The following is an 11,114-nucleotide window of genomic DNA, read 5'->3' as shown; positions in this document are numbered from 1 at the left end:
TACACAGTTTCCAACCTTTGCTGTCCAAATAGCTTTATCCAGAGTTCCCATCACATGTGTACATCGTAGTAATAGTCAGCCATGTCAGGCCCGTCCCGCTTGCGCTGCTGGGCCTGGGAGAGGAGAGGTCGGGGCCACGGATGCTTGGGTCGGATACCATAGTCTAAAGAGACAAGAAAGTGGGGTTGGAGGGAGGAGCCGCTGACAAGGAATGGCACTGTCCATGCTCGTCTTGAACATGCTGCCCTAGAGGAAGACACTCCCGGGCTGGCCCTGTGTGGAGTACCTATGTTGTCCACATCTGAGGAAGAGTCTAAGACACACACAGGCTGGCTTGGGGACCCTGTGTGGAATACCTGCCTTGTCCAGATCTGGGGAAGGGAACACACACAGGTGGGCCCCAGGGATCCTGTCCTGTCTGGGACGGGAAAGGGGAGCGAAGAGAAATAATACCATCCACCAGGTTGGAGAGGGGTTGTGAGAGTTCCAAGGGGGCTGAAAACTCCTCAGGAACAGATCGCTGAGACCTGCAGGAGATATTGGGGTGTTGAACCCTGGCCCCAAAGGCTATAGCCTTCCTGTGAATGAGGGATGGCTCAAGGTGAGGACTTAATGAGGCCCTCCCCCACACAGGCTAATGGTCAAGCTCTTCCAGGGCTTTTGGGCACAGAAGACTCTGGCTTTACCTCAGGGGCCGTGGGTGAAGGAGTGCAGCTGCCAGGATGAGGTAGAAGGGGAAAAGACTGAGCCCAGCCTTGGGGTACAGAGCCCCCAGCATGGCGAGAACCATCTCTTACACAGTCCCTGCTCTGGCTTGTCTGCCCCTCCCCCAGAAGGATAGAACCTGGCCCCAGCTTCCAGGGCCACCTCACAAAGGGCATTATTAGTTCCAGGGTTCAGCATCAGCCTCTGCCTTGAGGCAAGGCCAGAAACCACTACTCTGAGCTTTGTGTCTTGTCTTGCTTTGCTGACATTGTGGCCAAACTAAATCTTGTTCCAGTGTCACTACCCAAGGGCTAAGGGCACAGACCTTTGGGTCGGAGCTCTGTACAAATCCTGCCCTTGCCTCTAAGAGAGTAACTACTTGCCTGCTTCCTGTGAGGTACAGCACACAGTACCCAAGGTCTGTCACACAGTAGGCCCTCAGCACACTTAGACTCCTCATCACCCAGAACCCCGACACAGCCTATCCCACTGTCCTTATCTGCTGGAGTACACTGGGCAAGTTCTCCCTTGCTCCCTGCAGCTCAGAACAGCCAGATCCACAGGTCCTGCCACTGATGTGGGGATAAAATAGGTTTCAAGAGAGGACAAAGTTCTGGACTGTTCCCTAGAATGAGCTGCAGGGGTGCACAAACCCACTGAGGCTGCTGAACACTCCTGCAGGCTTGAGGAAATGTAGTGCTTCCAAGGTCTACTCTTCTGGCTTTGACTTCAAAGTCCAGCCTGACCTCTTACTAACACAACACAAAGCCGGTTCACTTCTGTTCCATGTTATTTATTTATTTTGGGGGAGATTTTCAAGGTAGAGTCTTTTCTAGTCCAAGCTGACCTGGAATTCTAGCAACCATACCTCTGCCTCCTGCTTGCTGAGATTAAAGGTGTGCACCTTCTCCACCCCAGACAGGACAGAACCCCCCACCCCCCACCCCTGGCCCCATGTCAATCTGAGAGCTAAGCCCCAAGCTTAGTGTCCTTGTAGACTCATTGCCTGAGATAGCATATTTGGCAGTGGTGTCAGCCCTGCCCTTGACTTGCTGTGAACCCAAGGCTATGGGCATTTCCCAAGCCCCATCTATCCCCGTGCCCTGAACCACACTAATTTCCAGGAGCTCCCTTTTGTGCTCTGGATGACTCCTATATTACACAATTGTCTGAGCACCTTGTGTCCTTGCCAGGAAGAGCCACCCCCGGCTTTTATGCTCCTTGATCCTGGATGCCACAACTTCCTCCCCATCCAGCCCCCTTGGCTATTGAGGTTACCCATCATCTTCCAGTCTCCAGTGCCAATGTCCTGATCCAACTTTCCCCATGTTACCAGTTAGCCCCAGCCTGATGTTTCCACATCCATTCTCATCTCTGCTCACCAACTATTCTCCATGAGGTGCTGGAAGGACATTTAATAACTCGATCCTTCCCTATGGCCCACCACAGAGCAAGGGACAAGCATGGGACACCCAGCTGGATTTCACCTAGGGCCATCCCCTTGTCCTCATACCATCTCCAGCGCCATTTGATGTTCCACCTTGCAAAACCTCTGCACTGGCTGTTCCTGCAGCCAGCCTCTTGTCTCCAGGCTACTGTCAGAAAACTGATGAATGTGGGCTGGGATGTGGCTCAGTGGCTGAACCTTCTGCCCAGCATTCAAGACTCTGGGCTCTGTCCCTAGCACTCAAAGTGGTAATTCAACCTACTGGAAGGTTTCTTTTTCCTTCATGTCAAAACTGCCAGAGCCACTTGCACCCACCTCACCACCAGCTGGAATATGCAGGTATCTCCACGACCTGAGTATGGCATGCACATGGGTATGTGACCACCAGAGAGCTGGAGAGCAGGGGACATGCCTCCTGTGCTGACGACAGTGCATGGTGCCATCTTCTACAGAACACTTGTTAAACTGATCCAAAGGTCATGGGAACCTTAATGGACAGACAGGCTGCCCCTTCCCTTCCTCCTCAAGGCCTTTCAGTCATTCCCCAGCACAGGGCCCAAGAGGTGCTTCTCAGAGCCACAGGGCAAGCATGCCAGGATAAGGCTGGTGCCTCCAGAGCCAGGGCAAATGGAAGAAGTGGGATCTCTGGGATCCAGATGCAGACTGGGCCCATCAAAATTTATGGGGCACTGCTGCTGGAAACCCCAGTAGAAGAGGTGAATCCTTCAATTGGACCAAAGGACAGAGCATGGTGGCTCACATCTATAATCCAGCACTTGGGAGAACTGCTAAGTACAAAGCCAGCCTGGACTACATGGGAATTCCAGAGTCACACAGTGAGGAGGAGAGGGGAGAGGGAGGACACAGCACTGAAGACGGGAAAAGTTCAGGTCCCCACAGCTCATGCCAGGCTGTCTCTGCTCCACAGTGTCCATATGTCCAGCTTACTCAACAGCCTGGAGCCAGAGCCATAGGGTATTGAAGGGACCCCCAACACATAACCCCTGAAACTACCCTAGCTTTCTCACAGCCATTGGCTCCTGGCTTCCCTCTCCAGCCTTGGTGGGCCTCAGGTTATTTCCTATGGAGAAGAGCCTCTCCTGACAAGCAAGGCCTGAGAAGCCATTCAGCTCTGTGAGGGAGGAGACTGGAGGCACTGCCATGAGGGCTCTGCGCTAGACTAGGATCATCCACGGTCTGGCTTAGCTTAACTTCACCAGAACCAGCAAGAAAGAAACAGCTAGTAGTGGGGCATGGTCGTGCATGCCTTTAATCCAGCACTTGGGAGGCAGAGGTAGGAGGATTGCCATGAGTTCAAGGCCACCCTGAGACTACATAGTGGATTTCAGGTCAAACTGAGCTACAGTGAGACCCTACCTCAAAAACAAAACAAAAACAAAAACAAAAAAAAACAGTCCTGCAGCTGCCAAGGCCAGTGGCTGCCCTGCGGCAATGAGGCCACCTCACAGCCTGCTGTGGCGAGACGAACCTGGACCCTGGACCTGGCAGAGGCTTCTTGCCCAGCCACAAGGGGCCAACTGTAGTAGCTGCTTCATCCCAGCAGTGTGTGGCCCGCGCTGAAGGTGTGAGGAGCAGCACTGGTGGTGACCGCGGCCTAGAAGGCGGTGGTGGGCGCCAGAGAGGCCACATGCTGGGACACTGCCAGTCAGTTTTATTAGGAAGAGGGGCTTTGGGGATTGGAGGACTAAGGCATGCCTCACCCAGGGTGGCGGAGCAGCCACCTGCCTCTCCTCACACTCACTCCTAGGATGTCTGTCAACCCCAACTGTAGAAATAAATTTTCTGCCAGGAAGGCAAGTAATCCATGAGCGGCCCTGCAATGAAAGGGAAGAGTCAGGGACAAGGCCAAAGCCCTCTGCTCTACACGGGCCCGTCTGTCCTACTGCCACCCACTAAACCCCCGTAGCCACACCTGCAGTGGTGTGTCCTTCCTCTCCACCACTAGACAGGAGATCAGATTCGCAGACAAGGGCCTTGAGCTCAGGGGAGCCAACAAGGCACCTGATGAGGCATTCTATTACTCCAGGCCATGGAGGCAGCCTGACATGCCGAGCAGTCCCTGACAGGATACTGTCCTCCCAGGTACCACCCAGCTCCACAGGCCACCCTGGCTCAGGCCCCAGAACTGTCACCTGCCTCTCACTGACTCGCTTCCACACTCACTCCCTACTCTGCCAAGAATCAAATTACCAAGAGACAGAGCAAAGAGGGAGATGGGGTCACATATGCAGCAGGAAATACTACACAACCACATGTCCCCACCAACGCTTACGCGCCACTAGGCTGATGCCAGGCACATGGTCGGCCAGCAGCTGTAGTAGGAAGAGGATCTTGGCTCTGTATGGAGGGGAGAAACAGAACAGGCTGAGTAGGGGGTGTGGCTACCTGGTGGTCGGCCTATGGGGCATCCCAGGACAACAGGGAAGCCTGCTAGGTCTCTGCCCTCCCCCAGCCTCAACCCATGCTCAAAGCTCTGTTGTGGGTTGGCAGCTTATGAGCAGCACCTCAGAGACACCTCCTCCAGTCCTTCCTCCTTCCTTCCAGGCATACAACAGCAATGCCTCGTAAGAGTCACACTGTACCAGGGCCTGTGCCTTGCAGGGATCAAAGAATTAAGCCTGCCCTGCTGACAGGTTGACAGGTCCCATGTGGCAAATGAGCTGAGCCACAGAAAAACCTCACAAGCCACCTCAAAGAATAGTCAGGCACCTGAGAGGGGACACAGTGCTGAGAAGAGAGGAAGCCCTTTGGACCACACAAAGTGGCAAAGGCCTGATATTTGACCAACAGGTCATCCTCTGCAGGTTAGGTGTTCCCTTGGGGGAATCATGGTAGGATATGATGATATTGGCAATGCTAAGGAAAATGGTAGGATATAGTATTTATGGGCTTGCCAGGCGTGGTGATGCACGCCTTTAACCCCATCACTAAGAAGGCAGAGGTAGGAGGATCACCGTGAGTTCAAAGCCAGCCTAGGAATTCCAAGTCAGCCTGGGCTAGAATGAGACCCTACCTTGAAAAACAACAAAACAAACAAAATACACACACATATACGCATGCTCGAATGCATCTGAATGGTATATCATTTGCTTGGCATGCTTGAGGCCTTGGGCTTAAGCATTGCAAAAAGAAAATCCAAGACAAGACCTAACAGTATTTGCATGCTTACTACATAGCAAACACAACCATATGCACTCAGAAATCTGACCGTACAACAATCTATGAGGTGGGCACTATGTCACTGTCCCCATTTACAAATAAGGAGATAAGGCACAGAGAGAACAGGAAGTTGCCTGAGGCCACACAACCAGAAGGAAAGCTGTCTCCTGAGGCTGCTATGTAAGCCACAAAGAGGGGAAAGAGGAGACTGCCCCTTGTCCTGTGGGGAAACAAGAATGTCCATGACAGGCTTCTAAGACGTGGGCCACTGCTCTGAGAGTGCTAGGCTGGTTAGGTCAGGGGAGTGAGCCACGTAGCTCAGGCGTGTCACCTCTGTAATTCCTGTCACCTCAGAATTCCTCCTTCCCACAAGATACTTGATTATGTTTCTCTGGTAAAAGTGACTCAGGGCTGGGAAGTCACCTCATGTGTGAGCCTCATGAATGTTTTCTTGGAATTAACATTCAAGCTATCAACAAGGCCGAGTCTCCAGCAAAGCCATTTAGCAAAGTGGCACTGAGCATGGCATATGCCTGTGTTGGACTGTCTCAAGAAAAGCAGAGTTGAAGAGCTCTAACAGTATGGGGAATTTACTTCTCAGTCCAGGTTTTAAGCTGTGTGCTTAGTCCTAGACAAAGAAGGCCCAGAGGCCCACGGCCTCACAGCCCCTGCCTGAACACTCTACCTCAAATAGTGATCTGACTTTGTGCAAACCCTGGGAGACTCTTCTCAGAGACTTCTCTGTGACTGAGGAAGGACTTCTAGTCCCTCACAAGTGACCCAAAGGGGGCTGGGCCCAGCACTTACAGACCATCTGAGGTCTTGTTTAGCTGTCTCTTAACATTCAGGTGTCTGCTGAGAAGTAGATGATCTACATTGTTTAGAAGAGATGGAAATGACCTGGAGGGTGGACAGCCTGCACCTGCTGCTGTCTGCGTGGTGGCCTTGCAGTGCCTTCACCCTGCCCTTGGGGTCTCTCCTGCCAAGTGTTTAAGTTCACAATGGTCCAGGCTGAAGACCCAACAACTCTTGGAAGCAGATCATGTGGCATGGGTCACTGCTTCCTCGACAGGGCCAGCCCTGATGAGCACCATTACCCCAGCCCCTCCGTGCAGCGTGGCCAGCCCCTGCCAAGGGGCAGGGCGGTCCTTACTCGGAGAAGCGCTTGTAGAATGGGGAGCGCAGCAGGTAGTACAGCAGCATGATGGTTCGGCGCCGTAGCTCCTGCCGCTCCCTTCGAGTCAAGCCCTTCCTGTCACTCAGGAGGCTCAGGCTGGGAGAAAGGACACAAGCATAATGTGCATCTATGAGCAGGAAGAAACACAGGCTGGAAGTCCACAGGACAGCCAGGGACTGCTGCACAAAGCTCCATGGAGGGAATGGAGGCCCTGGCCCAGGCTCACCTAGTCACATCCACTGCACCAGACAGCAACCAAGGTGCCCATGACCGCTGACCCCATAGGCCCAGGCTAAGCACTGACGGCCAAGGTGTCAAGGATGTCTCCAGCATGGATCCAACTCAGCCCTTCCCTGACCTGCCCCCAGCCCAGGGAAGGATACAGTGCAGTAGGGGCCGGGTGATGTACAAAGTTTCTGCAATGGTCTCCTGCAGCCCCAGGGGTGTTGACTGGACACTCAGCTCCTCCTGCTGCTGTTGCTTCCGTCTGTCCTGCTGCTGGGGGGCTCCCCAGTGCCTGGAGTGCAGGGACGGGGCTAGAACAGAAGGGCAACAGGTGAGGCAGCTGGGTACCAAGGGCACTGACAGAAGCCAATCCCTCAGGTCCACACTGTCCTCAGCATACAAGCACCCATCCAGCTATATCCTCCACTTACTGTTCTGCAGGGTTCTCACCACTCGGTTTGACCGCTTCCCCACATATGACTGCTCTGGGCTGCCTGGAATGTGGTCACCATCTAGTAGGGTTAGACAGACAGAAGGCCATACTGGAAAAGGGACATGCTGGGCTGGAGAGATGGCTCAGCTAAAAGTTAAGGCACTTTCTGGCAAAGCCAAACACCAAGGCTTGATTCCCCAGTACCCATCGAGAGTCAGATGGATGTGGCGTATGACTCTGGAGATTGTTCTCAGTGGCTACAGGCCCTGGTGTGCCTATTCTTTCTCTCTTTCTCATACATAAATACTTTTTTAGAAATTAAAAAAAAAGAAAAGAAAAGGGACTTGTTTCCAGCAGACACAAAGTGTGTGTAATGAATGCCCAGGGGCCAGGGGGAGTATGCAGGAAGGAGCTGAACCAAGGGAACCAAAGCCAGGGTCTGTGGAGCAACAGAGATCTGACCACAGAGGAAGCATTCTAGATGCTCCTCTGGCCAGGGGGAAAGTCATCACTGCCCATAGCCAGAACAGCCAAGAACCCAGGCTTCCAAGGGACTGGCACAAGGCAGGGAAGGCTCAGCCCAACCACATCTGTGGAGACCATAGTACCACCAGGGCCATATCCCCCAAGTCCTTTAAACATGAGAGCACTGCCCCAAGCAAGGTAAAGGGAGAGATCTGACATTGACAAGGGGTGGAGCAAAGCTGCCAGGTGCTCCGCCTTGAGGCTGTGGTTCAGGAGACAGAATCAGGCCCAGAGACAAGGTTGGCAGGGTCCCTACCTCCTGGTGATGCCCACAATAAAGAATAAGAACTCTGGCTTTAGAAGTGCCAAGTTCGGAGCTGGACATGTAGCTCAATGGTAGAGCTCTTTGCTTAGCATGCACAAAGGGCATGGGTTCAAGCTCTAACACCCCTGCCACTTTATATATATATCTATATATATATATCCCAAGTTTAATTTCTGATTTTTCCATCCCTTGATTTTTCTTTGCTATAGAATGATAGGCAGTGAACTAGATGTGGTGGTTTACACTTTGAATCCCATCACTCGAGAAGGTGAGGTAGGAGGATTGTCTTGAGTTTTAAGCCAGCCTAGCCAACAGAGTGAGCTACAGAGTGAGATAATGCCTCAAAAAACCCAAACCAAATAGGTGATGTGAACACAATGAGTTGAGGGGAAACAGAGACAATCATCTCGTGACCATTCTGGTCAGCTCCAAATCCACACATTACTACCATGCCCTGTTCTATTTACCTGAGGGTTGGGCCTGGGTCTCCCTGTCCAGCGGAACAATGGGGGGTGAGGTCTGGATGCCCGTCTTGAACCAGATCAGCAGGAACATCCGTAAAACAGCTCTGGGTCGGGGAATATGGCAAAGCTGGGGGAGGTGGCTGGCAAGTTGAGCACCCTCCTTACAGTTGACCTGGGTTACCCCACCTGGGTCCTGCCCTCCACAGCCCAACCTACTTTGCCAGCTGGATGAGGGCGATGACAAGCCAACGGCCCACTTCACCCCACACCTTGGCAGCCCCCATCTCCATGAACACCTCCACACACTCCAGCACGCTCAGCCATGTCAGCAGTTTTTGCTGGGACAGCGACTGCAAGAAGCCCAGAGGTCAGGGAGCCTTCCTGGGTCCCAAGTGCTCCTTTGGAGGAAGAGGGCCTCACTGACAGAAGGTGAGGATTTTCTTTCCCTTGCCTAAGGCCCAAGTTCACATGGGCTCTATCACAAGCTGGCGGGGGGAGGGGGGGCGCTGAGACAGGCTCTTTCAGCTCTCAGCTCTCTGAAACTGTCTCTTCATATGACAGGGAGACAAGCTTCATTTGAGGCTCTGGTAAACCTAGGCATGTCTCACCCTCTCGGACCTTAACATGCTGCACACACGAGACAGTCATTACTATTTAGTTTCTGACTCTCTGTGCTCCCCTCCCTCAGCTCTGGGCAGAACTCACCACAGGCAGTGTTTTCCGAAGCTCCTTCCGAAGGATGCCATCATTGAGCAACACAAGCAGGTTAGAGGCAGAGTACACTGAGGGGTAGAGTGCGCCCTTGAGATGCTGGTTCCGTGGCTCCCACCCCTTTTACCTTCTACCCCAGTGCTCCAGCAACCTTTACCTGTTACAAGTTGTGCTCAGCCACCCACAGACTATGTGGAAACCAACCTGCCTTTCCACCCACTTTCTCAGAGTCCTGCTTTCCTCAGGGATGACCTTGCATGGAGGTCTGGACTGGTAAGAGAGGGAAAACAAACCAGGCCCTATCCCGCTGGACAGCACTGGTCACTGAGCTGCTAAGAATTAACAGCCACAGGTGTGTGCACTCCCACCTCCTCATCTTTTGTTTTCTCTGAAGTTTATGTCCCTGAAAGTCTACAGCAACTCATCTTTTCAAGACTGTCACCTCCAGCACGCCCTGCGGAGGCACTACAATGTGGGGATCCTGGAATCTGGGAAATGGGGCGATGTGGATTTGAATGTCGGTACAGACATCAGTCACCAATCTCAAGCCTTACTGAACCTAGGTTCCAGAAACTAGTCAGAGGGCTAACCCGCAAAGAGCAGGAAAGGCACTCAATCCTGAACAAAACCAGTAGTGAACGGCCAAAGTTCTCAGACTTGACTCCTGACTGTGGGATCACTGAAGGCCCTGGGTAGTGGACAGCAAGACCTTTGTCCGATTTTGTCACAACACATTGATCAAATGGGCAGCCCACGACCCCGAACCAGTGTGATTATGCCTGCTGGAAACCCTGCCAAGCCCAGACCAACACCGCCCACCCCAGAGCCCGCCTCACCCAACTCTGACAGCTCGTGCGAATCGGAGAAGCGACCTGGGGAAGAAGGTACAGGAGGCGTCAGTGAGGGACTGCTTCACCCTGCAGCTTCGAGTTCCCGAACTGTCTCCCCATCCCCGCCCCGAGCCCTACGGAAACCTGGACAGAACTTGTCAGGCAGAGCGATCACTACCCCGAGTCCGCAAGGAGGGGGGCATGGGGGTCATGGGTCAAAGGTCAGGGTGGCACCTGCCAGCAGGTAACTGAGGCCCCGCACTGCAGTCTCCAGCTGGGCCGTGGCCGCCGGGTGACGAGTCACGTACTCCTGGTAGCGGAGGCCCAGGAGCCGCAGCTTCTCCATACTGCCCAGAGGACCGACAAACCCACAGCCAGACTGGCCGCGGCGCTCGGCTTCCTGCGCGCTCCTTCCTGCTTCCGGTCCTAAACCCGCCTCTCGTTTGCTCAGCTTCCGCAGACCAGAAAAATCACGGCGTGCAAAGCCTTTGAAGCTCCCTACACCCCACCCTCGTAAAGCACCTCCCACTCGCGTAGCGCTCAGCCACGGCGGGCGGAGCCCACACCCCGCCTCCTTCATGTCATTGGCCAGGAGGCCCTCCGCCGCCTAGAGCCGCGGGGACCGGCTCTTCCGCCTTGCTCGCGGGCTGCCCCCGCGCCTGCGCAGTGAAGCTCAGCGGCAGGCTGAGCAGTCCATTCTCGAGAAGGGAGTAGGACCCCGAGTCTTTCCAGTGGAGCACCGAGAGGCTCGAACGCAAGGCCGAATGTTCAAGGGCCCGCGGAATCGTGACGCGCGGGAAAGGAGCCTCGATCAGACTCGGGGGCGCTCGCGCAGGGAGGGTAGAAACTATCCGACTAGGTCTTAGCCGGTTCCCTGTCTGCAGCCCTCTACAGAAGATAGTGCTGGGGAAACTGAGGCAAGCCTCCCTGCGCAGGCCTATTCCCGAAGCCAGCACATTTCGTGCTCTCGGGAAGCCCGCACCTCCTCGAGCGCCCTGGCCCTGGCTTACAGGTGACAAGCGCCGAAGCCTCGCCTCTCTGGGCCTCGGTTTCCTGGTCCGTACAGTGGTTTGACAGCAGACTGGGTCCTTGAACCCGGAAGGAATCTCCGAGGGGTTTCTGCGCCCCGGATGCGTCCCAAGGGTTGGGGAC

General features: G+C 54.2%; 2 protein-coding genes across 3 annotated transcripts; both read right to left on the bottom strand.

Annotated features, from left to right (window-relative positions):
• Nucleotides 1–16: 16 nt before the first annotated feature.
• C1H11orf94 (chromosome 1 C11orf94 homolog) lies at nucleotides 17–790 on the bottom strand. The gene is made up of 3 exons (XM_004657190.2): nucleotides 687–790; nucleotides 454–527; nucleotides 17–163 (listed from the first exon to the last, which is right to left on the bottom strand). Exons 1-3 carry the CDS (start codon nucleotides 788–790, stop codon nucleotides 51–53), a joined length of 291 nt encoding a protein of 96 aa, XP_004657247.2. The 3' UTR covers nucleotides 17–50.
• Nucleotides 17–10,908, bottom strand: Pex16 (peroxisomal biogenesis factor 16). 2 transcript variants are annotated; one of them, XR_006636791.1, is made up of 12 exons: nucleotides 10,197–10,908; nucleotides 9,969–10,004; nucleotides 9,127–9,203; nucleotides 8,638–8,771; nucleotides 8,425–8,525; nucleotides 7,166–7,246; nucleotides 6,893–7,045; nucleotides 6,736–6,808; nucleotides 6,486–6,605; nucleotides 4,446–4,510; nucleotides 3,874–3,987; nucleotides 17–163 (listed from the first exon to the last, which is right to left on the bottom strand). XR_006636791.1 is itself a non-coding variant. In XM_004657191.2 (11 exons), the coding sequence occupies exons 1-11, from the start codon at nucleotides 10,540–10,542 to the stop codon at nucleotides 3,929–3,931; spliced, it is 1,245 nt and encodes a 414-aa protein (XP_004657248.2). In that variant the 5' UTR covers nucleotides 10,543–10,908; the 3' UTR covers nucleotides 3,808–3,928. The 2 variants fall into 2 exon arrangements, 1 of the variants encoding a protein (XP_004657248.2); XM_004657191.2 differs by lacking the exon at nucleotides 17–163 and having other exon boundaries at nucleotides 3,808–3,987.
• Nucleotides 10,909–11,114: the final 206 nt, after the last annotated feature.

Source organism: Jaculus jaculus, chromosome 1 (genome assembly GCF_020740685.1).
Source record: "Jaculus jaculus isolate mJacJac1 chromosome 1, mJacJac1.mat.Y.cur, whole genome shotgun sequence".
Classification (NCBI taxonomy): Eukaryota; Metazoa; Chordata; class Mammalia; order Rodentia; family Dipodidae; genus Jaculus; species Jaculus jaculus.
Note: the sequence above shows the minus strand (reverse complement) of the source record. Positions and strands in the feature narration are given on the sequence as shown.